The sequence below is a fragment of the Bufo bufo genome, chromosome 3 (genome assembly GCF_905171765.1).
Source record: "Bufo bufo chromosome 3, aBufBuf1.1, whole genome shotgun sequence".
NCBI lineage: Eukaryota > Metazoa > Chordata > Amphibia > Anura > Bufonidae > Bufo > Bufo bufo.
This window is the reverse complement of record NC_053391.1, coordinates 300,050,271-300,076,368: the sequence shown is the minus strand read 5'-3', so window position 1 is coordinate 300,076,368 and position 26,098 is coordinate 300,050,271. Positions and strand designations below refer to the sequence as shown.

The 26,098-nt window shown below is 44.0% G+C and overlaps 1 protein-coding gene across 1 annotated transcript; it reads left to right on the top strand.

Moving 5' to 3' along the window:
* Positions 1 to 8,874: 8,874 nt before the first annotated feature.
* Positions 8,875 to 25,597, top strand: LOC120995176 (tubulin alpha-8 chain). Its single transcript, XM_040424198.1, has 5 exons — positions 8,875 to 9,036; positions 11,194 to 11,416; positions 19,277 to 19,425; positions 20,792 to 21,472; positions 24,960 to 25,597. The coding sequence occupies exons 1-5, from the start codon at positions 9,034 to 9,036 to the stop codon at positions 25,251 to 25,253; spliced, it is 1,350 nt and encodes a 449-aa protein (XP_040280132.1). The 5' UTR covers positions 8,875 to 9,033; the 3' UTR covers positions 25,254 to 25,597.
* The last annotated feature ends 501 nt before the right edge of the window (positions 25,598 to 26,098 follow it).

Below are 26,098 nucleotides of genomic sequence, written 5' to 3'. Positions count from 1 at the left end.
GTGAATCTGTGTTTCGTTATAAAGAAAAGCTGGATACCTGTCATTCCTCGCTGAGATCTATGTTCCTGGTGAAAACCAACCCTGCGTACTACGAACAAACAGCGCAGAAGGTATTTGTTTGCAGGTGGTCTCCAAGACAGCACAGCTACATATAATCACCGAGGATCCCGAAAGTTTTTTCACCATTTCTGCAGCAAGTTAAAACCGCATCATACCGCAACCTACAAAAGATCTTCACTACACATGGGACGCCACGAGTGATATAACAAAACCGGCATTACCCAAAAACAGTGAGTAAAAACTATTCCGGTCTATTTCTGCAACTAGGCAACGACTTATGTGCGGTATTACTGCGATTAGGAGAAGTGGCAACTAAACCACAATAAATACAAGTGACTATCTTTAAATACTATATCCGATTATCGGATCGAGTCTTCCATGTACATTATCCCCTCCTGGGATACCATTTGGGTCAATTAACCCTTAGGAGAGACTGTTGCATATAAGATTTCGTTTATAACCCAGCAGATTACACTATTGATGACTGTGTTTTAGGAATTTTATAGTAATAATTTTAATTTATGTGTTTTAGTAAATTTTAACATTATATGTCACAATGATTAAACACTATATGTTACGATTTAATAAATAAATATCTTTATATCAACTCTCCGTGTGGCATCAAGTGGTGGTGTGCCCTACTATTTTGAATTTTTTCCTTAATTATTTTAGAGGATTGGGTGAATCCTCCTTGCAGGTGCACCCATACCATTCTTGAGTAGCAGGTGAGCCCTCTCTAAATATTAGAATTTTAATAATAAAAAATGTCAAATTGAAATAAAGTAAACAAAAGTTATAGCTACACTATAGTTACTAGTATTAGCAATAATATAGCAGACTGTGTACACGCACATGCACAATTTTACCCATTTTCCATTAATAAAATTTTTTCCTTTTTTTTTTTTATGTCAAAATCTAGGTATTTATTTTAGTTATATTTAGCATAAAATATACACACATATTTTTTTCATTTAGAAAAAAATAAAAAAACTTAAAATGTCCAAATTTCTCCAAGATAAACACCATAGGGGGTCAACATATAAAAGTCATTATGAAGAGGGTTCAGTACCGTAGAAGCAGCAATAGAAAAACAGGCTGCCAAAATCCAAAATGTGCTCTATTCTTTTGAAGGTATGCAGTGAGCCCAGCCAGTAGATAATTGCTCAAATAGCATCCATTTTTATGGTTTTAGAAATGTTTTGTCTTAAAACTTATGTAACAGAAAAAACATTGATAAGAAAGGAAAAATATAAAAAAAAAATCGTCATTTTCACAGTTTTTCCTAGAATATATATTTCTAAATATTTTATCCGTCATCTAATGGCACAAAGGCAAGGCGTCCATTGAAAAATAAATATGTAGGTTGGCTTCATTCACACAACAGTGAAAAATAGTACACTGCTCAAAAAAATAAAGGGAACACTTAAACAACACAATGTAACTCCAAGTCAATCACACTTCTGTGAAATCAAACTGTCCACTTAGGAAGCAACAATCAAGTGACAATCAATTTCACATGCTGTTGTGCAAATGGGATAGACAACAGGTGGAAATTATAGGCAATTAGCAAGACACCCCCAATAAAGGAGTGGTTCTGCAGGTGGTGATCACAGACCACTTCTCAGTTCCTATGCTTCCTGGCTGATGTTTTGGTCACCTTTGAATGCTGGCGGTGCTTTCACTCTAGTGGTAGCATGAGACGGAGTCTACAACCCACACAAGTGGCTCAGGTAGTGCAGCTTATCCAGGATGGCACATCAATGCGAGCTGTGGCAAGAAGGTTTGCTGTGTCTGTCAGCGTAGTGTCCAGTGCATGGAGGCGCTACCAGGAGACAGGCCAATACATCAGGAGACGTGGAGGAGGCCGTAGGAGGGCAACAACCCAGCAGCAGGACCGCTACCTCCGTCTTTGTGCAAGGAGGAACAGGAGGAGCACTGCCAGAGCCCTGCAAAATGACCTCCAGCAGGCCACAAATGTGCATGTGTCTGCTCAAACGGTCAGAAACAGACTCCATGAGGGCCGGACGTCCACAGGTGGGGGTTGTGCTTACAGCCCAACACCGTGCAGGACGTTTGGCATTTGCCAGAGAACACCAAGATTGGCAAAATCGCCACTGGCGCCCTGTGCTCTTCACAGATGAAAGCAGGTTCACACTGAGCACATGTGACAGACGTGACAGAGTCTGGAGATGCCGTGGAGAACGTTCTGCTGCCTGCAACATCCTCCAGCATGACCGTTTGGCATTGGGTCATTAATGGTGTGGGGTGGCATTTCTTTGGAGGGCCGCACAGCCCTCCATGTGCTCACCAGAGGTAGCCTGACTGCCATTAGGTACCGAGATGAGATCCTCAGACCCCTTGTGAGACCATATGCTGGTGCGGTTGGCCCTGGGTTCCTCCTAATGCAAGACAATGCTAGACCTCATGTGGCTGGAGTGTGTCAGCAGTTCGTGCAAGACGAAGGCATTGATGCTATGGACTGGCCCGCCCGTTCCCCAGACCTGAATCCAATTGAGCATATCTGGGACATCATGTCTCGCTCTATCCACCAACGTCACGTTGCACCACAGACTGTCCAGGAGTTGGCAGATGCTTTAGTCCAGGTCTGGGAGGAGATCCCTCAGGAGACCGTCCGTCACCTCATCAGGAGCATGCACAGGCGTTGTAAGGAGGTCATACAGGCACGTGGAGGCCACACACACTACTGAGCCTCATTTTGACTTGTTTTAAGGACATTACATCAAAGTTGGATCAGCCTGTAGTGTGTTTTTCCACTATAATTTTGAGTGTGACTCCAAATCCAGACCTCCATGGGTTGAAAAATTTGATTTCCATTTTTTTATTTTTGTTTGATTTTCTTGTCAGCACATTCAACCATGTAAAGAACAAAGTATTTCAGAAGAATATTTAATTAATTCAGATCTAGGATGTGTTATTTTTGTGTTCCCTTTATTTTTTTGAGCAGTGTACATTTCAGCATTATCAGTAATTTCTGTGTGCTTTTGCCTTGAAAATCCAAGCAAATAGACCTCTAGCACAATTCCCTTAAAATATCGCATATCGTTATCGGAATTTTTAGGGCCCTAATCGCAATCGCACAAAATTCCTATATTGTGCAGCCCTACTAGGATGTGTTATTTTTGTGTTCCCTTTATTTTTTTGAGCAGTGTATATACAGGGTCACCAAGGGAGGACTGGAAACTTAACCCTTTCCCGACATGTGCCGTACTATTACGTAACTTGTCAGGTCTTAAAAGATAGTGCAGTGCGGGCGCCATAGAAACCAGGTGATTGCTGTTTCATACAGCAGGCACCCACGGCAAACCTGACCACGGCATCTGAGCGCGCTAATTACCGAAAGCCTCTGGGGAGGACCCGTAGCTTGTGTGCGGCAGCCCCTGTAGTGACTGTAACAGGGCTCTATAGAAAACCAGTAAAATCATGCATTGGGGTCTATGAGAATAGCAATCTAATGATTGCTTGTTATAGTTCCCTATGGGAACTATAAAAAAGTGTGAAAATAAATAAATAAAGCTTTTAGAAATAAATAAATGTAAAAAAAATTTTTTTTTTAAACACTGGTACTATCAAAATATGAAAATATTAATCCAATATGGAAAAAGGCGAAACAAAAAAAAAAAAAAATGAAAATTGCTGATTTGCCATTTTTGGTCGCTTTTCTTCCCACCAATTTTTTTTTATAAAACGTAAACTGGAGAATGAAGATCACAAGTCAGTTTTACCGTATAATGAACGCCATAAAAAAAAAACCCTGTAAAACTGTGGCTAAATTACGTTTTTTTTTTCTAATTCCACCGCCTTTGGAATTTTTTTCCCACTTCCCACTACAGCTGTGGTCACAGTCAGGGCCGTCTTTAATATTGATTGGACCCTGGGCAAGAATTTACTTGGGCACCCTGGATCCCACCTTCACACACCCTAGCATGCAATCACGCCCTCCACCACAACACACAGCGAATGGGTCCGCATCCGAGCCGCCAAAACGGTGGCTCGGATGCGGACCCAAACAACAGCCGTGTGCATGAGGCCTAAGCACACGCAGTCTCAGGAGTGGTCCACACCACACCCCTGCCTTGCAGCCTCACAGGAGTACAGGACCAGTATCTGTACACGTATGTATGGCATAATTGGGATGCACATCACACATGACATGACACAGGTCTTTACCAGGCTGCAGGCCAGCAGACACATTATTATTGCCGCATGTGTCACATGCCACTACTGACTGTACAGCCATTCAGAGTTCAGACAGTTCACAGTTCCACTTCCTTCAGAAAAGCGAGCCTGCCGTGCACTCCAGCGACTTACAGATAGAGGCAGTGGCGTTGCTATGGCTGGTGTCACCCTTTGCTCAGGGGGGCCCTCATGGTGTGGTGTGGAGTGGTTATTTTTACTAAGGAATATAGTTTAGCCGTTTATGTGCAAAAGAGAAAAAAATAAGTCACTAAGTCAGCTCCAATCAGATATCTGCACATAGACCAAGACTCTTGGTCTATGTGCAGATATCTGATTGGAGCTGACTTCTTATTTTCTCTTTTGCACATAAATGGTTAAACTATATTCTTTAGTGAAAATGACCAGTCCAGTCCACACCATGAGGGCCCCCCTGAGCAAAGATTAGTAAATGTGGCCGGTGGTGGCCCCAGGCCACAGTTCAGCAGCAGACAGAGAGAACCCAACCCAACCTCTTATGTCTCCCGGGGCCGTCTGTCTCTATAATAATCCCCCACTAATTTATGAATGGATCTGGGGTTAATTATTAATTCGGTGACCTGACCGGTCTAAATTTCTAATATAAAATAAAGTTAATATGCATGCTTTTTGCTTTACCTACCTCCTCCCCTCCTGGCGCGGCAGTGGCAGGTCTGGCTGTGTAAGGTACTAAGGTGAGTGAGTCACTGGTGGTCTGGTCACATGAGGCCGTGACTCACCACCCAATCCCTTTAGCTCCGGACCGGAGACTTAGTCCCTGCTGCTGGCTGCTCCGCCGTGGCACCACTCACCAGGCTGCGGTGAGTCCCACCCCCTTTTACCACGTGACAGCGGGGCGCCGACGTGCTTGCTAAGCAGCGCTTGTAAGTTGTTCTGAAGACTGCTGATGCATAGTGAATGGGAGTCGCGAGTCAGGACTCGGGAAACGGAGCTCCCTGGGGCCCCCAGGAGCAACTGGGCCCAGGGCAGCTGCCCCTTTTGCCCTGCGGCAAAGACGGCCCTGGTCACAGTAACTCTGCCTGAGACCAGCTAAAGTGGTCTCAGTGCATGGTATCGTTGTAGCACCCTACTACAACGATCCATTGCAGTGTAACAGTGTGACTTTATCAGGAAGGTGTTAATTCACATTTTTTCATTAAAAAAAATGAAAGAAAAAAAATTAAATACATAATTAATAGAGATTAGAGAATTTTTAAAAAATTCGATTCCGCTGGTTCGCCGAATTTTTGGGAAAAATTTGATTCGATCCGAATTTATTTGCAGCGAATCACGTAAAAAAATAGACTATTTCCGGGCTGCAGGGAGCCTTTATAGTGGTGTAGAACACTGTGCCTTGCATAACACGCATAGGGAGTGTGCTTTGGTAGTGAAACAATACTATGAGTTCGTATGACAAGCACATGACAGGTGTCGCTCTTAGAATCACTGCACACTTTTGACTTCAAAACTGACCAAATAACTCAAGTATCAACTCAGCCTTACAGATCGATGTTAGCGTCAAGAAGAAGTGCACTCCTTTTACACCGTCGTCAGCTGATTCCACATAGATGTCTACAGAACCTGTTCTAAACGCTTATACAAGTAGAGCCCCCCCCAACAGAGTGAAGAGGGTGTCAGCAGTAAGTTTGTGTTGACGTCACTGATTAATTTCCCCCATTCTCTGATCCATCAGAACAATTACCCAGAAAAAACAGATCCTGTCTGTGGAGCATACGCCTTCACTCGGTCAGCATTTGCTAAAGGTGGTGTGGTTAAGGTGCTCTGTTTTTAGATGATTCACCCTATCATCCACAAATTCGTTACAAGTATACAAAATAAAAACAGGCACTCACCATCTGGTATGAATGTTAAAATGACTACCGTAGTTTAATCAATAAAATAGAATTAGAAATGACAATAAAATAAAAATCGATAGTATGAACCCCTGACTTCTTATTTCCTGGATTGCTGCAATGTTGAGTTCGAAAATATATTATAGAAATAGTTAAATAAATGTGCTTTGGTCATAGAACAAATAGTCGCTATGTGCTCCTTATAAAAATTGTATATAATATACAACTGTGAAAAACAACCATATGGTAAATGCATATTGGTGCTCCAAAGGTGTAGTCCCACACTTTGTGAATAAATAACAGAGTAATATCCCAAAAAAGTAATATAAAAAAATATATATATAAAAAAGATGAAAAGATGAGAAAAAAAGTGAAAAAAGTATCCAGGTAGTGATCAGTACCAATTGAATATTCGCAGTCAATTAAATGGCTTGTCAAATTTGTAATATACCTGGAGTTTCCCTGAGGGCTAGGTATTAGCTGTAGGGCTGGCGTCTGGGGCGTCCCCCTGATGCACAGCCTCTTACCTTACCCTTCCTACGATAGTCTTCAGATTGGATTCTTCTGTTTAGGCAGGCTAGGTTCTTCTGTCTTTACACTTATAGTAGCAGATAAAACGTGTGGTGTTCTCCAAGATCGCTGGTAAGTTGCAGTTTCTCCGGACTGTGTTGTGCGTGAGTCCCGGCGTCCCACGTGATCCTGCCCTAAGATCTCCGGACCTTGCAGTACATGAGCCTCAGCGTCTCACGTGTCCCAGCAAATTAGCGTTGTCATGTGATGTTCCACATGATGTAGAGAAAGTCAGGTGATGACGTTTTCGCTCTACTGGATCTTTCAAGGGCTCAGTCTTTATAGTAAAAGATAATAAAATATGATGATGTTGGATAGTTTGTATAGTTTTAGGTGGGTAGTTTTCAATTACTGAAACAGCCAGACGCGTTTCGAGGTATCAACCTCTTCCTCAGTGGTTTCCAACTGATACCTCGAAACGCGTCTGGCTGTTTCAGTAATTGAAAACTACCCACCTAAAACTATATACAAACTATCCAACATCATCATCTTTTATTATCTTTTACTATAAAGACTGAGCCCTTGAAAGATCCAGCAGAGCGAAAACGTCATCACCTGACTCACCACCGAGACTCACGCACAACACAGTCCAGAGAGACTGCAACTTACCAGCGATCTTGGAGAACACCACACGTTTTATCTGCTACTATAAGTGTAAAGACAGAAGAACCTAGCCTGCCTAAACAGAAGAATCCAATCTGAAGACTATCGTAGGAAGGGTAAGGTAAGAGGCTGTGCATCAGGGGGACGCCCCAGACGCCAGCCCAACAGCTAATACCTAGCCCTCAGGGAAACTCCAGGTATATTACAAATTTGACAAGCCATTTAATTGACTGCGAATATTCAATTGGTACTGATCACTACCTGGATACTTTTTTGCACATCTTTTCATAATTTTTATTTTTTATGTTACTTTTTTTTGGATATTACTCTGTTATTTATTCACAAAGTGTGGGACTACACCTTTGGAGCACCAATATGCATTTACCATATGGTTGTTTTTCACAGTTGTATATTATATACAATTTTTATAAGGAGCACATAGCGACTATTTGTTCTATGACCAAAGCACATTTATTTAAATATTTCTATAATATATTTTCGAACTCAACATTGCAGCAATCCAGGAAATAAGAAGTCAGGGGTTCATACTATCGATTTTTATTTTATTGTCATTTCTAATTCTATTTTATTGATTAAACTAGTCATTTTAACATTCATACCAGATGGTAAGTGCCTGTTTTTATTTTGTATACCTGTAGTATCTGGCTGGGTACATAAAGTACTATTGTTAAGGAGTAATTACCTTTTTGGTAAAATGTCCCTAATAATACTTTGTGTAATGTACTGCATGTCAGCTCTTAGCTTAGGCTACTTTCACACTAGCGTTTTTATTGGATCCAGCAGGGTTCAGCAAAAAACGCTTCCGTTACTGATAATACAACGTCTGCATCAGTTATGAACGGATCCGGTTGTATTATCTGTAACATTGCCAAGATGGGTCCGTCATGAACTACATTGAAAGTCAATGGAGACTGATCCGTTTTCTATTGCGTCAGAGAAAACAGATCGTCGTTATCCGTCCATGGGGCACTACGAGAACCTATGAAATTAATCTGCTTTTAACGGCTATTAAAAAACTGATACAAAACAGCCAGAAAATGGATGCGCACTCTGATGCAAAATGGACATGAAAAACTGACAGCGTTTGTAAGGACCATTATTTTTCACTGTGTTGTGAATGTCGCCCAAACCTTTTTAGAATATGTTTTTCAGCTTGCTACCTCATACAACCACCTATAAAACGGGCAGGGGCCACTGGGACGTAACCTGCTTTATGCATGTGCTCTAGAACATTCTGTCACAGTCCTAGGTGAAGCTGAATGGATGCACTTGTCTCTTCTACGCTGAGAAGACCTCCTTGCCGTTTTTTTCTAAGTTGGTGACAGGACAACAATCGTTCTTCACGTGATTGTACAGTGTTCACTCCGTGAGGAGAAGGTCTATCACCGCAGCCCTCTGCTGTCAGGAATGTCACCCGCACAGCGGTCACTCCCTGCTCTCAGTACAAATCCACCAATCGCTCCTCAGGGAAACGTATTCAAACGTTCTCTATCCAATCACGTTAGGGCGCTCTTCGCGGGTGACCAATAGGCGCTGCGTACGCCCTTACAGCGGCTATAAAGGCAACTTGTTGGCCGGGAATTACCAGTTGCTGTGTTGGCGGAGACCCGTAGCGCGTCTACAGTCAACGGAGCCGGACCGGTTGTCCACGTCTCTACTTTCCTTTTATTTGTAACTTTCTTTGTTGTTGTGTGGACCTTCACAAATCACAATCATGGTAAGACTGTAGTAGAAGTATGGGGTTAATAAGTGTGCCCGGGCAGAGGGAATTGGTGCCAAAAGTTCGGTATCTTTATTTATTCTTCGGGGCGCTTCCATGTATGTGCTCTCTGGTCTTACGTCAGCTGTATAATGGCCGGTACGGGACAAGTGAGTTCTAGCTCGGTCTCCGGTCAGTGTGACACTGTGGTGTGGAGACGGGCGCCCTACATGTTACTTCTCGGGTGATGGGCGAGTTGACTTCTACTACAAGTGTCCCGTCCTGAGACCAGTAGATCAGGTTTTAGCTGGTGTGTGCGTCTGTGTGTGGCAAATGCGGCATGAGTTGCTGTTCTAGTACTCGTTCACTCGCATCTTCTGTGGAACATGGCGGCCGTTGAGAGTCGAGAAGTGTGTCGGTTCTTTCTCCTTCTGACGTGTATGTAAATGACCAATGAGCTGTAGGCTTCCGGCTTCGCCCAGCTCGTAGCTCCCGCCCACAGTAGCTGCTAAACGCCATGCCCCGTAAGGACCTCCTGACGTCACATGACGTGGAAGAGTTGAGAACCATGTAAGTTTCTAGCTTGCAGCCTGCGCATGAGCTTTAGCTTGCCGTCACCTGTCATACACCTTCCAGGATGTGACTTCAGATCTGGCTTGTGCAGCTTCTGACCAGTTTAGGGTGTGGCAGTGTGCTGTGATTTTCTACTTAACCATTGAGTGGCAGTTGTAGTCTTCAGGTGAACGATGTGTTGCACTAACTTGGAATATTATGACCTTCAAATAGCAAAACCAACTGCTAGCAGAAGCAGCAAACATAGGCATTGTTAGACCAGACCTGTCAGTTCATCAGCAGTAAGTGGCCTTTAATTACAGGGGTTGTCAGCTTGCTAAAAACTCGGGCAGGCCCTTTAAATGTGCTAAAATAACAACGAAAAACATTACTTGCCCCTTCTCCTTTGTCTCGTCCAGTGCTACACTCCATTCCTCCCTGTCCCTGATGCCATCTTCCTGGATGCAGCTGTGACGTTCCATGCACGCAGGTGACTGTGCAGCTAATTGTTGCCAAGGCCTCGGATTGGCAGAAGTGGTGACCTATATGCATGAAACATCGCTGCTACACCCAAGACAATGTGGGTGGGAGGATCCGAGCGTGTGGCTGGAGGCTTCAGAGGAGAAAATGAGTATCACCACTTGTTTTTAGCACAGCTACAGGGGCTGCTAGTCACTGACAACATGGAGGACATTTCAAGCTGCAGCCAGTTAGTGACAAATGACCACTATCACCTATACCTTGAATGAAGCTCGCAAAGTCCCAGAGGGCACACTCTGCATGCGCAGCCACCCTCCTTTCATTCCTATGGGAGCGCCGAAAATAGCCGAGCACTGTCTCAGCTATTTCTGTTAGCCCCATAAAAGTGAATGGAGCGGTGGCCGTGCTTGCGCAGTGCGCCTATTTCAATGTGACTTCGGAAAATAGCAGAGTGTGCCACTCGGCTATTTTTGGCGCCCCCATAAGAATGAATGTAGGGCGGCTGGCATGCGCTTTCCAGAACTTTGCCGGCTCCGTTCTAAATATGGGTGCAGGTCCCAGAGATGGAATCCACACCTATCAGACATTGGAGGTATATCCTAGCGATATATGCCCCCCATGTCTAAGATGGGACAACCCCCTTTAATAATCTGCAAGGGTAGAAAGAACTGGTGGTGTGATACTATGCATCACCATGGCTAGACTTTCAGAAGCAGTAGAGTGGCCACAGCTAAATGGGCCTGGACAGACTCCCAAGGACCAGTTGTGCCCTCCAGTGATGGTCACCATTACCTGACTAGTAACCACTCCAAAGAGTCTGGCACTTGTGTGTTTTTCCTGGACCCCTGTTCACCCTCTTCAGTTCCATATATGCAACTATGCTATTCAGCCGTCCACTGTTTAGGGGGCGTGATTGTAAATATAGAGAGAACCAGGGTATGGAGCAAAATCGGCCACACCAGAACCTGTATTATGGCAGCTGCTGTTGAAGTTCGAACAGGACTTGGACTCCAAAGTCCCCCCTTCTTAAGTTATATTAATAAATGAGCATAAAAAAAACACCTTGCAGCACTGAACATAGTACAACTTTTTTGTGTAACTGCTTATATTGATTAGAAAACACTTCATTTTATTTTCCCACAGCGTGAATGCATTTCTATCCATGTGGGACAGGCTGGAGTTCAGATTGGTAATGCCTGCTGGGAGCTGTACTGCCTGGAGCATGGTATCCAACCTGATGGACAGATGCCAAGTGACAAAACAATTGGAGGAGGAGATGACTCTTTTAACACCTTCTTTAGTGAGACAGGAGCTGGAAAACATGTCCCAAGAGCGGTCTTTGTAGACCTTGAATCTGCAGTGATAGGTACTTTAATTATAATTTTGAAACTTACATAATTTTATATAAAATATGACCTTGCTAGTGTTTGTCCCCCCTATGAACTGAATGGCCAGTCCAGTGGTCTCAAGCATTTCTCCAGCTTTAATAAAACTACAACTTCCTGCATGCCCTAACAGTAATGCTGGGAGTTGTTTTTTAATGGTTGGAGACCCCTGGACTAGATTAACTATATGTCCACTACAGCTAATGGACATGAGTTTAGTGGGTCTAATGTTCTATAAAAAGCATAAATGTGCTGACAGGTCTGACATAAGCAAAACCTTGGATACACCACAAGTTAGTAATACTTGGCAGTTCAGATAAAGTGCTTTAGTAGTCCCCTGCTGGTCTGTTTGCCTATCAGCACTGAGGTTGGTAATCACATGCCGATACTCCAGGATGTAAATCAAGGGTAGGAAAGCACTATGGAGAGACTTAAAGGCTTTGTACACCTTTTAGAGGCAATTTTTGTTAGCATTTTACTCATTGTTTAAGAATCATATTTTCAATTGGTCTTTATTAAAAAATATTGCACAATTCTGTCACAAAGGGTTAACAGTTCCCCCCCCCCCCCCCTCGCCTATGACAGCACCCATGGAAAGACTGCCTCCTACTCCTCAGGACTTGAAGCGGGAACCAGAAACAGCTTTAAAAGGGGGACCACCCTCTCCACCTCCAGTTCTGTTTCCTGTCCTAAGGGGACAGGAGGGAGTCGGAAACCGTTGATAGATGGAGCTGCAGGCGCCCCGACTGTTTGAAAGTGTCTTGGAGGGCTTACCCATGCAGCGTAAGTCTCCTTTAGGAGCTGCTGCTAAGTCTGGGCCTCTTTCTCCCCGCTCCTCGGCCCAGGGGTTTTTTTTCACCTTCCTGACGCTGCGGACCTCTGCGGCCATGTCGCATGTCCGGCTGTCAGCACCGCAAGTGGCGTGCACACAAACGCCGTGGAGGGAAGCTATCCCTGTAAGCCGGAAGTGGGGGGGAGCCGATGTGCGCACCCGGGTGAGAAAAGCCCAGCCAGCTCACTGCCCTGCTGGCTGAAGAAGCGGACAGTTCCTCCACTTGGAAGATCCAGTGTCATCCAGAACATGGAGCAGTCTAAGCGCGCAGAAGCATTAGAAACCACCAATGATACGCCGGTACTGTGGTGGGGTAAGAGGGGTGATCCACCTATGTGCATGTGGTTTACTCATGGGGGTCATCTTCTGTGTCTAAGAAGTTTAGGAAGGTCTCCAGATCTAACGACAAGGGGTGTGCTATATGTAAAAAGAAACCACCTTTGCCAGGCTTGTGTGAGCAAGTTAATGGAGGAGGAAGCTCTGTCTCTGATGGGCAGCATCAAGCAGATAATCCGGGTGGAGGTTAAGCTTTGTGGCATTCCGTGTCGAGGGTAATTCTTATTTGGCCCTGTCCTTGACTATTTTCATGAGAAGGCCTCTGATAAAAAGAGGGGTTTTTCCCAGAGCCTCCCCAACGGCACTGACAGGAGGGTAGAGTTTAAAGGCCTTCTTGCCTAAATCAGTGTTTCCTGTCCGCATGGAAGCTCCTCCTGTGTGCTTCAGGATTTTATATGCTTGGCCTGGCCTCTTCCCTAGTCTCTGGGAGGGCCGTGCAGAGGATAGGGGGCCTCTTTGGCATAAGTCCTTTGCCGGAAGGCAACCCAGGGCTCTAGTAGCTTGCTCCTGGTCTTCAAGCAAGGAAGATCTATCTGTATTGGAGCGTTCTGTGGGCAGAGACTCCCAGGTCAGGATTGGGGGAGTCTCGTTATTGGCTGCAGGTGGCGCAGACTCAATGACCTCATGATGTTCGTCATCGCGTGTCTGCACATGCATCATGACGTCAGCGTCATGCCGGGAAAGCCTGTTTTCTGCGGTGTCTCGTCTGCTCTTCATGATGTCGGCTCCTATGGATTTGGAAGCCGCCCACAAGCCCAAGGATCCTGTCTCAGTCGCCCTCAACCCGGTAAGCCTCCTTTCAAAATTGTCGGTGGATTATGTTGGAGGGGGGGGGGGGGGGGGGTTGTAGTTCCTTTCTTTCACCCTGGGTGCTGGTGGAATTTTTATATGGTCTTGGATCCTACTAAATTTGCAAATTTGATTACTTTTAGGAGAGTTGAACCTCCACCGCTAAGACACCTGGGGCTGATTTGGGTCGCAGGAAATGCGCAATTTGCAGAGAATCTTTTTGCTCAAAGGCTAAGAATGCCCTAAATGTACTGAAAATATTGTATCAGAAGAGTCTCCCTCTCTTTTGGACTCCATGCGGAGCATTATTAGGGAGAAGTGAATGCAGCAGTGTTGTCCAGGCTACCGCTTTCATCCCTGCAGGCCTCTACATCCCATAGCTCTGTTATACGAGCTGGATTTAGATGAGGGGCAGGTTACCTTTAGTGACGACTTGGACTCCTCAGAAGAACCCTTATTTCTTCCAGAAGACACCCAGGGTCTCTTAAAGGCTATAAGAACCACCATGAACATGGAAGATACAAAAGAGTGTATCTATTCAGGACCAGATGTTCCAAGGTCTGGGAGAGAGAAAGTGTCTTCCCGATTCACAATTTAAAATCACTTATAGCAAAAGAATGGAAAGACCCTGAAAAGCGTTCTCCTATTTCAAATTCCTTTTAAAAGGAAGTATCCATTTTCAGATGCTGATACTAGCCTCTGGGATAAATCTCAGAAAGTTGATGCACCGGTGGCTCGGATTTCAAAGAAGTCATCACTCCTGTTTGAGGACATGGGTTACTACGTGACCCGATGGACCAAAAAAATGAGCCTGCTCAGAAGGGCTTGAGAGATGAATGCGGCCATGTTTAGGCCTAGTATTTCTGCTACCTGTGCGGTCATATCATTGTCCGTATGGCTGTCCCAGCTGGAGGATCATATGGCAGCAGGTACTCCCAGAGAAGAGATCTTAAAGGGGTTCTGCACTTTGTTTTAACTGATTTATCCTTTGGATAGATCATCATCTTCTGATCGGCGGGGGTCCAACACCCGGGACCCCCGCCGATCAGCTGTTTGAGAAGGCCACGGTGCTACTGGAGTGGCGCTGCCTTCTCAAACAGCTGATCGGCGGGGGTCCTGGGTGTCTGACCCCTGCCGATCAGAAGCTGATCTATCCAGAGGATAGATCATCAGTTAAAACAAAGTGCATAACCCCTTTAACATCTCTGCCAATGCTCAAACAAGCATCCAACTTCTTAGCTGACACCTAAGCAGACTTGGTGAAACTTTCTGCAAGATCAGCTGCCATATCCAACGCCACCCACAGGGCCATATGGCTAAGGTCCTGGTCGGGTGATACAGGATCCAAAAACAGTCTTTGTTCAATTCCTTGCGAAGGCGATAGACTTTTTGGGTCAGTCCTGGACAACCTATTAGAAAAGGTGTCAGACAGGAAAAAAGGACTTCCTAAGATTTTTCCACCAGACGTTCCTTTCGCTCCCAAAATAAACCTAGAATGGACCATAAAAAAAGGGAGTTCTCAGAAAGATGGCAGCCTTCAAAAGGAAGGGGTAAAAGATTCCTCTTCAATCCAGGTAAAGCATCTAAGTCCTCCCAATGACACCAGAGGTCAGGTAGAGGTCAGGTAGGAGCAAGATTAAAATATTTTTCTCCAAGCTGGGAAAGGATGGGAACCTCTCCTTGGATTTTTGCCGCCATTCAAGAGGGAAGTCCTTCTGGTGCTTCATGCAAACTGTCCTCTCGGTCACGTAAAAGTTTTTGGACAATACTACCACCGTGGCCTATTTGAACAGACAAGGAGGTACCTGCAGCAATAGCAAGAGATATTTATTTGGGCAGAAAAATGCGTATCTCTCTAACAGCGGTTCACCTGAAGGGGGGCAACAATCTAGTAGCAGATTACCTCAGCAGGCAAACCCTGGAAGAGGGTGAGTGGGTAGTAGACCAACATCTGTTAACAAAATACTGTAAAATGGGGCATTCCAGTCATGGATTTGTTCGCAAATCGAACCAACAGGAAGGTGAGATTTTGCTCCCTATCTCCAAGATCACTTGGATGCTCTGTCCTGCCCTTGGCCAGAGGGACTCCTATATGCGTTTTCCCCATTCAGCCTCATTCCGATGACCCTGATGAAGGTGGCAGAGGAGAAAGCACAAGTAATTATGATGGCTCCTTACTGGCCCAGAAGGGCCTGTTTTCCTCTAATTCTCAGCCTCTTGTCTGGAATATCTTGGACTCTTCCTGTGTTTCCAAGTCTCCTGCAACAAGGTCTGGTCCCTCATCTAAGGTTGACGGCCTGGAAATTGAGCGGCTAAGTCTTAAGGGGAGGGGCCTCTCAGATGCTGTGATCTCCACCTTATTGAAGAGTAGAAAGACTAACCTCAAAAATCTACCTTAGAACTTAGTCTTTTCTCCTGTTTGTTGGCATTACCATTACTACGGCCAGAAGGGTGGGTGAACTTTCTCCTGCCGTCCTTCTTATCTTCAAATTTTGGATGACCGCATTGTACTGAAGCATTGCCAGTCTTTTCTCCCGAAGGTGGTATCGAGATTCCATTGACATCGCCTTACCATCCTTTTGCCCCTCTCCTTTCTCTGATCAGGAGAGAAAATTCCATAACACACAAGGCGGTGTGTGCTGGCCTACCTGGATTTGTGAGGAGTTCAGGAATTCAGATCATCTTCTCCAATACCAGGGACCTAATAGAGGTCGGGCAACCAGTAGAGCTATGATCACCAGATGGATTAGAGACACTATTACCTTATGCTATGTCCAGAAGATTCAGGATCCTCCAAGTGGTCTCAAAGCCCACTCGACAAGAGCTGTCAGCTTCCTGGGCTGAATCTGCCTCTCTATTAAACAATTCTGCAGAGCGGCGGCTTGGGCGAGTCCAATGACTTTCTTTAAGCATTATAGATTGGATGTGGTCCTTAACCAGGACCTCTCCTTTGGACGCAGAGTCCTTTCTGCAGTAGTCCCTCCCTAGTTTATTTCTGTTAATCCTCCTGTCATTGCTGTTGGGGAGGCACCGGGAAAAGGGTTAATTACCCTTACCGGTAATTTTTTTTTCCAATAGCCTCCCCAACAGCACTGGGGTATTTCCCACCCTTATTTTGTTTCTGAGGTTGTCTATTTATGTTCAATTTTCAGTTTGAATTAGTATGTAATTTTTTTGACCTCTCCACCGTGTACTGTTTACGGATTTAGGTAAGGAGAGGAGTCCTTTTTAAACTTCAGCTTCTGTGTTTCCTGTCCAGGGGGTGGGGACACCCTCCTGTCAGTGCCATTAGGGAGGCTATTGGAAAATCCAATTACTGGTAAGAGTAGATAACACTTTCCTTCCATCAGTCAGCCACCTAAAAAATCTTTCCGCCCCAAGTTTAACAGGGAAGTTTTCAGGGGAAGAGAGATCTAGACAATATACAGGAGCAGCAAAAAAAAGTCGAAGGGGTTTCTTTTCCAGGGCAGAGGCCTCAAAAAGCAGCCCCAATTACGCCAGGCCTCCAGTGCGTCTGTCTCTCTTTTCAAGTCAGTTGCAAAAAAAAAACAGCCCATGGATAAATGCTATTATAAAAGAGGGCTTAAAATAAAAAATTTTGAGGCTTCTGGAAGAAATATTTGTGTTGACATACTATCGTGCAAGGCAGGTAGCCATTATTTTAAAGTTTTATTCCCTATTAGCAAAAAAAGTATTGGTGGAGGTTCCAAAGCAAGAAGAGGCAAGAGGATTTTACTCAACTCTTTCTTGTAAAAAAAGAAACAAAAAAAAAAACCGAATGGTTCTTTTCGTATCATAATAAACTTAAAATGTCTAATCTGTTTTTTGGTGTACGAAAAATTTCGGGTGGAATCCATGGCCACAGTGGCTTTCGGATGCTTATTATCATGTTCCTATCCATCCCCACCACCAAAAGTTTTTGAGAGTAGCAGTTCTCTTAGAGCGGAATTATGCATGCCCAATTTTAGGCCCTTCCCTTTGGACTCTCAGGCCCCAAGGGTTTTTGCAGAGATGATGGCCAAAGGAGGTTCTGGACAAACTAGGATGGGAGATGAACTTAAAGTCCAGTTTCCAACCGAATCAGCAGTTTTTTGGGGATGATTTTAGATTCAAAGTCCCAGAGGTATCTTTTGCCCTTGCACAAAGCTGTGCTGATCTTATTAGGGATTCAGAACCTTGCTTCTCGGCAGGTAGTTTCCTTAAGAGAAGCCATGTCTGTGCTAGGGCTGACTGCCGCGATTCCGGGAGTGGAATGAGCCCAGTACCACTCAAGGCCCCTTCAGATTCTGGAGGTTTTGGGACAGGTGTACTCTTTTTGTGGATCGGGAGTTTCAGCGATCATCCCAGATGTTGCTTTCTCTGGAGTGGTGGATGAATCTTCAAAATCTACGAAAGGGTGTTCCCTGGCACAGAGATGCAGTTCTCTCTGACCACTGACGCCAGCCCCTTTGGTTGGGGAGCCCATGTAGAGTCTCTGCTACTGCTGGGAACCTGGGACTTTGGTTCCCGTACCCAGTCTCAGAATTTCAGAGAACTGAATGCTATCAGATTAGCATTGACTCAGTCTTCCATTAATCAGGGGCAGAAATGTCAGGATCTACTCTGACAATATGACAGCAGTTGCCCATATCAACAAGCAGGGTGGTACCAGAGCTCAGTCTGACCCTAAGCCACCAGATTTTCAGGATTCATCTCAGGTTAATTTTCATATGTATCAAAAAAAAATTACACAATAAAAGCATGCAGAGCTTTGGGGACTGGGTATTGCGAATGTGCTAGCGGCGAACTAGCAACCCATGTCCTCGGCTCTATACACAAAATCTCGGTGACAGGTTCCCTTTAAGGATCTTGGAGGATCGGATGGTTATATCTCCCGATCCTTCAAAAATGAGAAGGAATCTGAGTTTCATTGTTTAAATGTGAGATGTTTAATTCAATATCTGCAGGTCACACAGCCATGGAGGTCTTCCTCCCGTCTGTTGCTTTGCTTTCAGGGTAGTAAGAAGGGCTCCGCTGCATCTTCCCAGACTATATGGCTAGATGGATCAGGCAGGCTATTTACTTAGCATACTCTTCCAAGGAAGCTGTTCCACCATTGGGGTTCGGGGCTCACTCTCTACTAGATCAGTCTCTACTACTTGGGAAGAGAGGGCTTCCGCTTCTATAGAACAGAGTTCCCCGCATACTCTAATAACCCTTAACTACTAAGTGGTCATAAACATTTCAGCCACATTCTTAATCAGTAAGATAAAAACTGAGCTATGAGTGTTGATAATGTGAGAGAGCAGAGATAAGGAGCCTGTCAGCTCCCCAACTGAAAAGAAAACCCAGAGGCTGCTACAAAGAATCTCTGCTCTTTACAGAAAAAAGACTCCATATTTTTAACTTAGACCAATTGAAAAATATTTGGCTCAAAATGAGCACAATGCAGTAATAACAAAAAAATTGCCCCAAAAGGTGTGCATAGCCTTTAACATCTTTGTGCCAGAAAAGTGGCTTTAAAAAGTTGCAATCTGTGACTTTAACAAAAGTCAGTGTCTTTTCACAGAATCCTTGCTACTTTACCAAAAGGGTAGAGCAGGGGCATGGCCAACACATTAATCTTCATTTACACCAGTTTTCTGGCACATGAAGCTCAACTGCAGTAGATTTGTTTAGGTGAACAGACTGTCAGAGGATGTGAATAATTTGACTAGGCCTGGTGCATCCAGCAGCAGCGCAGGGCAAATCAAGACCAGTGCAGAAAGCGCCAGTCTTGATATGTGGTGTGTGTTGTTGATGTGTGTTTATCTGGAGAACAGAGGCCGAGAACACATTTGAGCAAGGTTAGTTATTTGTCATGGTGTTAATGAAGTTTAATTTTTTAATTTTTTTATTTTTATAGATGAGGTTCGAAATGGAATTTATCGTCAGCTTTTCCACCCTGAGCAACTTATTACTGGCAAGGAAGATGCCGCAAACAACTATGCTCGTGGGCACTACACTGTGGGAAAGGAAATCATTGACTTAGTGTTGGAAAGAGTGAGAAAGCTGGTAGGAATCGCCCTGCTGTCTGGCTATTAATATGGGCACATTTATGAATGTAAACACTTCTAAAGCAGCCTTTTGGATCAGAGTTGATTAACACTGAGAGGCCCAATGACTTCACACTGACTGATGGGTCTCCCTCCCTGCTTGCCTAGAGGGAGAGACCTGTCAATCTACCAGAGACTACCACATGACTCTGAACTCTGTTCTGACTAGTCCATAAACTGTTCTGAAATTCTGCATCTGATTGTATCCCATCAATTCTTGATAAAGGGGGTAGACCATTCATACTTCATCCATGGAGCTCCTGCTGTGGATCTACATATCTTTGTTCCCTTTTCCCACAACTGCTGATCTGTGTGGAGTGTTCGACACACAATGATCAGAAAGGACTGCACATAAACACAATGCCAAAAAGCCTGCAGTTGTCCTTGCACTAGTTTAAAAAAAAAAAAAAGTAGTGATTTGAAAATACTTTTAATCCATGTGCAAATTAGCAGTCAAGTGCAGGAGGGCAGGCCAAAGCCACTTTTTACACCCTTGCTCCTCCTGCCTCCTCTGCCTACCTATCCTTGATTGATGGGGCCTGGTTCCTGCATAATCATCTCACGTGGCTTAGTCAGGGAAAGGGAAGGAGGAGCAAGGGTGCACAGTGTCTTAGGCCTGCCCCTGGTGCACTTATTTGCATATGGATTAAGTGTTTTTTCTGCAGTAAAGCAATGGATTAGTAAAAGGTATCATTATGTTCAGCTGAGCTAGCTCTGCAAGGCACTGTCTGGTGTAATTTCCTGAAGACAGACTTCATTAAAATGTATGGAAAAAAATAGCACTGCTGCCATCATTAACATAAAATGTTACTGCTATAAGACTTTTGTCCTTAAGGGTTGTCTTATTTGAGACAATGTGGGCATATTGCTTGGATATGCCCCAATTGTCTGATAGATTCGGGTCTCACCCCTGGGACCTGCACCTATATTAAGAATGGAGCGGGCTAAAGTTGTGGCTGGAGGACTGTGGTCTGGCCACCACCAAGTGTTCTCCCCATAGAAGTGATTGGGAGCGCACTGCACATGACCGGCCACCGCTCCCAATCACTTCTATGGGCCCGACGGAAATGGCCAAGCCAGCACTCTGCCGTTTTTGGCGGCCCCATAGAAAATAAATGGAGGGCGGCTGAGCATGCACAGTATGCCCTCCACCACTTTTGGGGCTCTGTTTGGGACCCACACCTATACTAGCTATATACCCCCCATTATCTCAGATAAGACAACCCCTTGAACACAAGTATTGATACCACCGATTTTTCTGGTTAATGCTGTTCTTGCTATATGCAAGTACTTCAGTTGTTCACTTGTCCCTTTTTGTTTTCCAGGCTGATCAGTGTACAGGTCTTCAGGGCTTCTTGATCTTTCACAGCTTTGGTGGTGGCACAGGCTCAGGTTTCACTTCATTACTTATGGAGAGACTCTCTGTGGATTACGGGAAAAAGTCCAAATTGGAGTTTGCCATCTACCCAGCCCCACAAGTGTCAACTGCTGTAGTGGAGCCATACAACTCCATTTTAACAACACATACAACACTGGAGCATTCAGACTGTGCCTTTATGGTTGATAATGAAGCAATTTATGATATATGCAGACGTAATCTAGACATTGAGCGTCCAACATACACCAACCTGAATCGTTTGATAGGCCAGATCGTATCTTCTATAACAGCCTCCCTGCGTTTTGATGGAGCACTTAATGTTGATTTGACCGAATTCCAAACTAACCTGGTGCCATATCCCCGCATCCACTTCCCACTGGTCACTTACTCTCCGATTATTTCTGCTGAGAAGGCTTACCATGAGCAGCTTTCTGTTTCAGAAATAACAAACGCCTGCTTTGAGCCATCAAATCAAATGGTGAAGTGTGATCCAAGACATGGTAAATACATGGCATGTTGCATGCTGTACCGGGGTGATGTGGTACCCAAAGATGTGAATGCTGCTATTGCCGCTATTAAGACGAAGCGCACTATACAGTTTGTGGATTGGTGCCCAACAGGGTTTAAGGTGAGGCCAAGTTCTAGTAACTTTTTTTTTTTTTACTAGTAGAACTGTGTAAGTCATTGTCATCCTTATTTAACATGCTCACACTTTGTCTATTTACAAGGTGGGTTATCAGGCCAATTATTGTGAACGAAAATTTGTATAAATGTTTGTTCCCACTAACTGGCCTGCTGAAGTGTGTTGCCTTTTCACATGTCAAATGAGCGGAGTGATCAGTTTTTGTAGCAGATAAAATGCATGTGGTCCTGCTTGAAAAGGGATTGACTGCCCACAATGAAACTATATGGTGAGAAATGATGGTTCATCAATCTGAAGTGATGGTTTCTGCATCTTAAAGGGGTTCTCCGGGAATTAAGAAAATGAAAATACTTAAATTACTGTATAATCTATTTCCAAATACCTTTCATTATTTATAACTGCTCATTTTGTATGGGGAGCAATCAGGGGAAACAAAATGGCTGCCATCCTATTAGTACACACAAAACCTGTCCTAATCACACAGCAGGACAAGTTGCTTCACAACACTGACGTAAAGAGCAGCCTCATCCTCCTTTCTGCCCTACTGGTCAGGGATTATGATCCTGAATACAGCAGATAAGAACTTTAGCCAAATCTCTGGGGAATTTAGTACAGAAAGGATGGACAGGGAAGACTGGCTGTGGTAATGGAGACTGCATAAAAGTGCTGCTGCTCTTTACTACACCCCACAATCCTCTCGGGTCTCCGTTCCCACAGAGATTCGCCTGTATTCAGGATCATAATCCCTGACAAGCAGAGCAGAGTATTGAGGCAGCTCTTTAGCTTAGTGTTGTGAAGTAACTTGTCCTCCTGTGTGATGAGGACAGGATTTATGGGTACGCGGCCATTTTATTTTTCCTAATGATTGCTCCCGAGACAAAACGAGCGATTATAACTCTTTAAAGGTATTTGGGAATTTTATTTATAATAAAGTATTTTTATTTTCTTAATCCTAGAGAACCCCTTAACAAGTAGCAATGATCAGGAACAAGCTAAATGTTCGCTGACTGCCTTGTCACCCATGTATATGGACCTTAGTTTAATATCTAATACACTTAATCCCAGTATCCAAGAGTTACTAAACAGGTTTTCCTATGTACTTGTGGCCCCTGTTATGGATCACTTAATGTAAGATTCATACTTATCTGCTTCCTGCTATGCCAGTCCTGGGCCCTGGGTCTTCTTTTTGCCAGCTCCCATTCCCCTGGCTTGTTTACTTCCAGCTGAGTATGCACATGGTCATATGTGCTACAGAAGCCAATGACTGGCTTCAGTTCTGATATGTTCCTACACCGCAATATTGCTGATTATAGTGGGGCAAAAACAAACATTTGTTACCCACAGGGTAGAGGTCTTCAATGCAAAATTCCCCATTAAAAGTGCCCTGTCTGACCCAGGAAGAAGTACAACAGCGACTTAAAAAGATTAAAATAGCCAAATCGCCAGGACCAGATGGCGTACACCCCCGTAGCCTAAGGGAATTAAGTAATGTCCTAGCCAGACCCTTATTTCTGATATTTACAGACTCTATACTGACAGGGAGTGTTCCACAGGATTGGCACATAGCAAATGTGGTGCCAATATTCAAAAAGGGTGCAAAAACAGACCCTGGAAACTATTGGCCGGTAAGTTTAACATCTGTTGTGGGTAAACTGAAGGTTTTCTAAGAGATGCTATCTTGGAGCACCTCAATGAAAATAAGCAAATAACACTATATCAGCATGGTTTCACGAGGGATCGGTCATGTCAAACTAATTTAATCAGTTTCTATGAGGAGGTAAGTTCTAGACTTGACAGCGACGAATCAATGGATGTCGTGTATCTGGACTTCTCCAAAGCATTTGACACTGTACCACATAAAAGGTTAGTATATAAAATGAGAATGCTCGGACTGGGAGAAAACGTCTGTAAGTGGGCAAGTAACTGGCTCAATGATAGAAAACAGAGGGTGGTTATTAACGGTACATACTCAGATTAGGTCACTGTCACTAGTGGGGTACCTCAGGGGTCAGTATTGGGCCCTATTCTCTTCAATATATTTATTAATGATCTTGTAGAAGGCTTGCAATTTTTGCAGATGATACTAAACTATGTAAAATAATTGACACTGAAGAGGACACTATACAGATGGATCTGGATAGATTGGAGGCTTGGGCAGAGAAGTGGCAGATGAGGTTGAACACTGACAAATGTAGGGTTATGCACATGGGAAGGAATAATGCAAGTCACGTACCCGTACATACTAAATGGTATAAGACTCGGCAACACTGACATGGAAAAGGATCTAGGAATTTTAATGAACAGTAAACGAAGCAGTAAAAACCAGTGTCAGGCAGCTGCTGCCAAGGCCAATAAGCTAATGGGTTGCATTAAAAGGGGCATAGATGCCTGTGATGAGAACATAGTCCTACCACTTTACAAATCACTAGTCAGACAACACATGGAGTACTGTGTACAGTTCTGGGCTCCTGTGAACAAGGCAGACATAGTAAGGCTGGAGAGGGTTCAGAGGAGGGCAACTACAATACCCTGAAAGATTATCAACATTAGGGTTAATTCACTTTAGAAGAAGACTGAGGGGAGATCTAATTCCTATGTATAGATATATGAGGGGTCAGTACAGAGATCTCTCCCATCATCTATTTATCCCCAGGACTGAGGGGATATCCGCTGTGTCTGGAGAAAAGAAGGTTTGTACACAAACATAGAAAAGGATTCTTTATAGTAAGAGCAGTGAGACTATGGAACTCTGCCTGAGGAGGTGGTGATGGTGAGTACAATAAAAGAATTCAAAAGGGGCCTGGATGTATTTCTGGAGTGTAATAATATTACAGGCTATAGCTACAAGAGGGGACCCCTCCAGGGAGTTAAGTGAGGAAAATTGGCTTGTGCCTCACAGGGCTTTTTTTTTTGCCTTCCTCTGGATCAACTTGCAGGATAACAGGCCGAACTGGATGGACAAATGTATTTTTTTCGGCCTTATATACTATGTTACTGTTAGGCTTTAATAATGTGCCTTTGAAAGCTTATATATTAGAGATGAGTGAATTGATTCCTTCATAAAGACAGACGACCAGCCAGGGGCTTGCCCTGCTGCTCAAGAGGCTCCTCATTGATTGACAGTGCTGAACATCTGGCCTGATGAATCTTGCTGCTACTTGGGCCATTCATTGCTCCAAGTGCAGATGCTAACTGTGCATGCTGCTACACTTTCAGATTAGTTTTGATGATAAAATTGATCTGCTCACTTCTATTACATACATTATCAAACAATGTTTTACATAGCAAGTTACTGTTATGGGTAAATGAGTTTTACGTATCAGGCTTCCTGATTAACGGTAACAATATCCACTATAGTGATCATTGGCAGCGGTCATTCTAGTTTAGTAGTATGACCACAAGTTCTGTAGATGTGCATTGGTGGTAGTGTATATATGTATTAATATATGAAGCATATGCTTTGTCTTTTCAGGTTGGCATAAATTATCAACCTCCTACTGTTGTCCCTGGTGGTGACTTGGCAAAGGTGCAGAGGGCTGTTTGTATGCTCAGTAATACCACAGCCATAGCAGAGGCATGGGCGCGTCTGGATCACAAGTTTGACCTTATGTATGCAAAGCGTGCTTTTGTGCATTGGTATGTGGGTGAAGGCATGGAAGAGGGAGAGTTCTCTGAAGCACGTGAGGATTTGGCTGCTTTGGAGAAGGATTATGAAGAAGTTGGCACAGACTCTGTAGAAGGAGAAGATGAAGGAGAAGAGTACTAGTGTCAGTGGCAAGTGCCCTTTTAAAATGAGTTTTAATACCTGTTACGGCTACTTGAAATAAAGGTTTTACTCTTGCTGAACAAGTTGTACATTCACCCTTGAACAGCAATTAACACTAGTATATTTTACAAAGTTCCTGAGTTGTATTAAAGAGAATCTCACCACTAGTGCATTATATTTAATAAAAAGGGGGAATGTATACTTTAACACAAGGATCCTGTGCCCACCAGGCTCTGAGGGAGCAGACATGATGGATGACCCTTAGCAACGCTCATTGGAGAGGCACATTTCAGCCCAAGTTTTCTACTATACATAAACAATTTCCCTAAATAAAGTGAATTACAAAAATGTTCCCCCATCACTGTCCCTACACAGCAAAAAAAAATAATAAAGATATGAAATGGAAGTTGCGCTTCAACAATTGAATTTCAAAATGTACACATGCCAAAAATGTTGTTTTTATTTTCTGATTACAGATTTTTTTATTTTTTTTTTAAATTCTTTTCTGAACATGGGGGGGGGGGGGGGGGGGGCACTGTTCTTAACAGCATTTAGAAATCATTAAAGGTAAAGTGCCATCAGGAAATTACCATAAAGCCTCATGCACACGTCCGTGAAACACGGACAGTGTGATACCGGCCTGGATGTCTTCTCAGTGCAGGAGTGCACAGTGTTATTGGTTGCTATGATGCTGCGCGCTTCCTGCTGCCACTGCAGTACAGTAATATACTGGCTTGCTTCAGACTTGAACTGTATTTTATTTATTGACGAATCCAGGTCCTATTTGGGATCCAATGACAATCAAGTTCAAGTATGGAGGTCTAGTGGTGAGCGCTTCAATACTT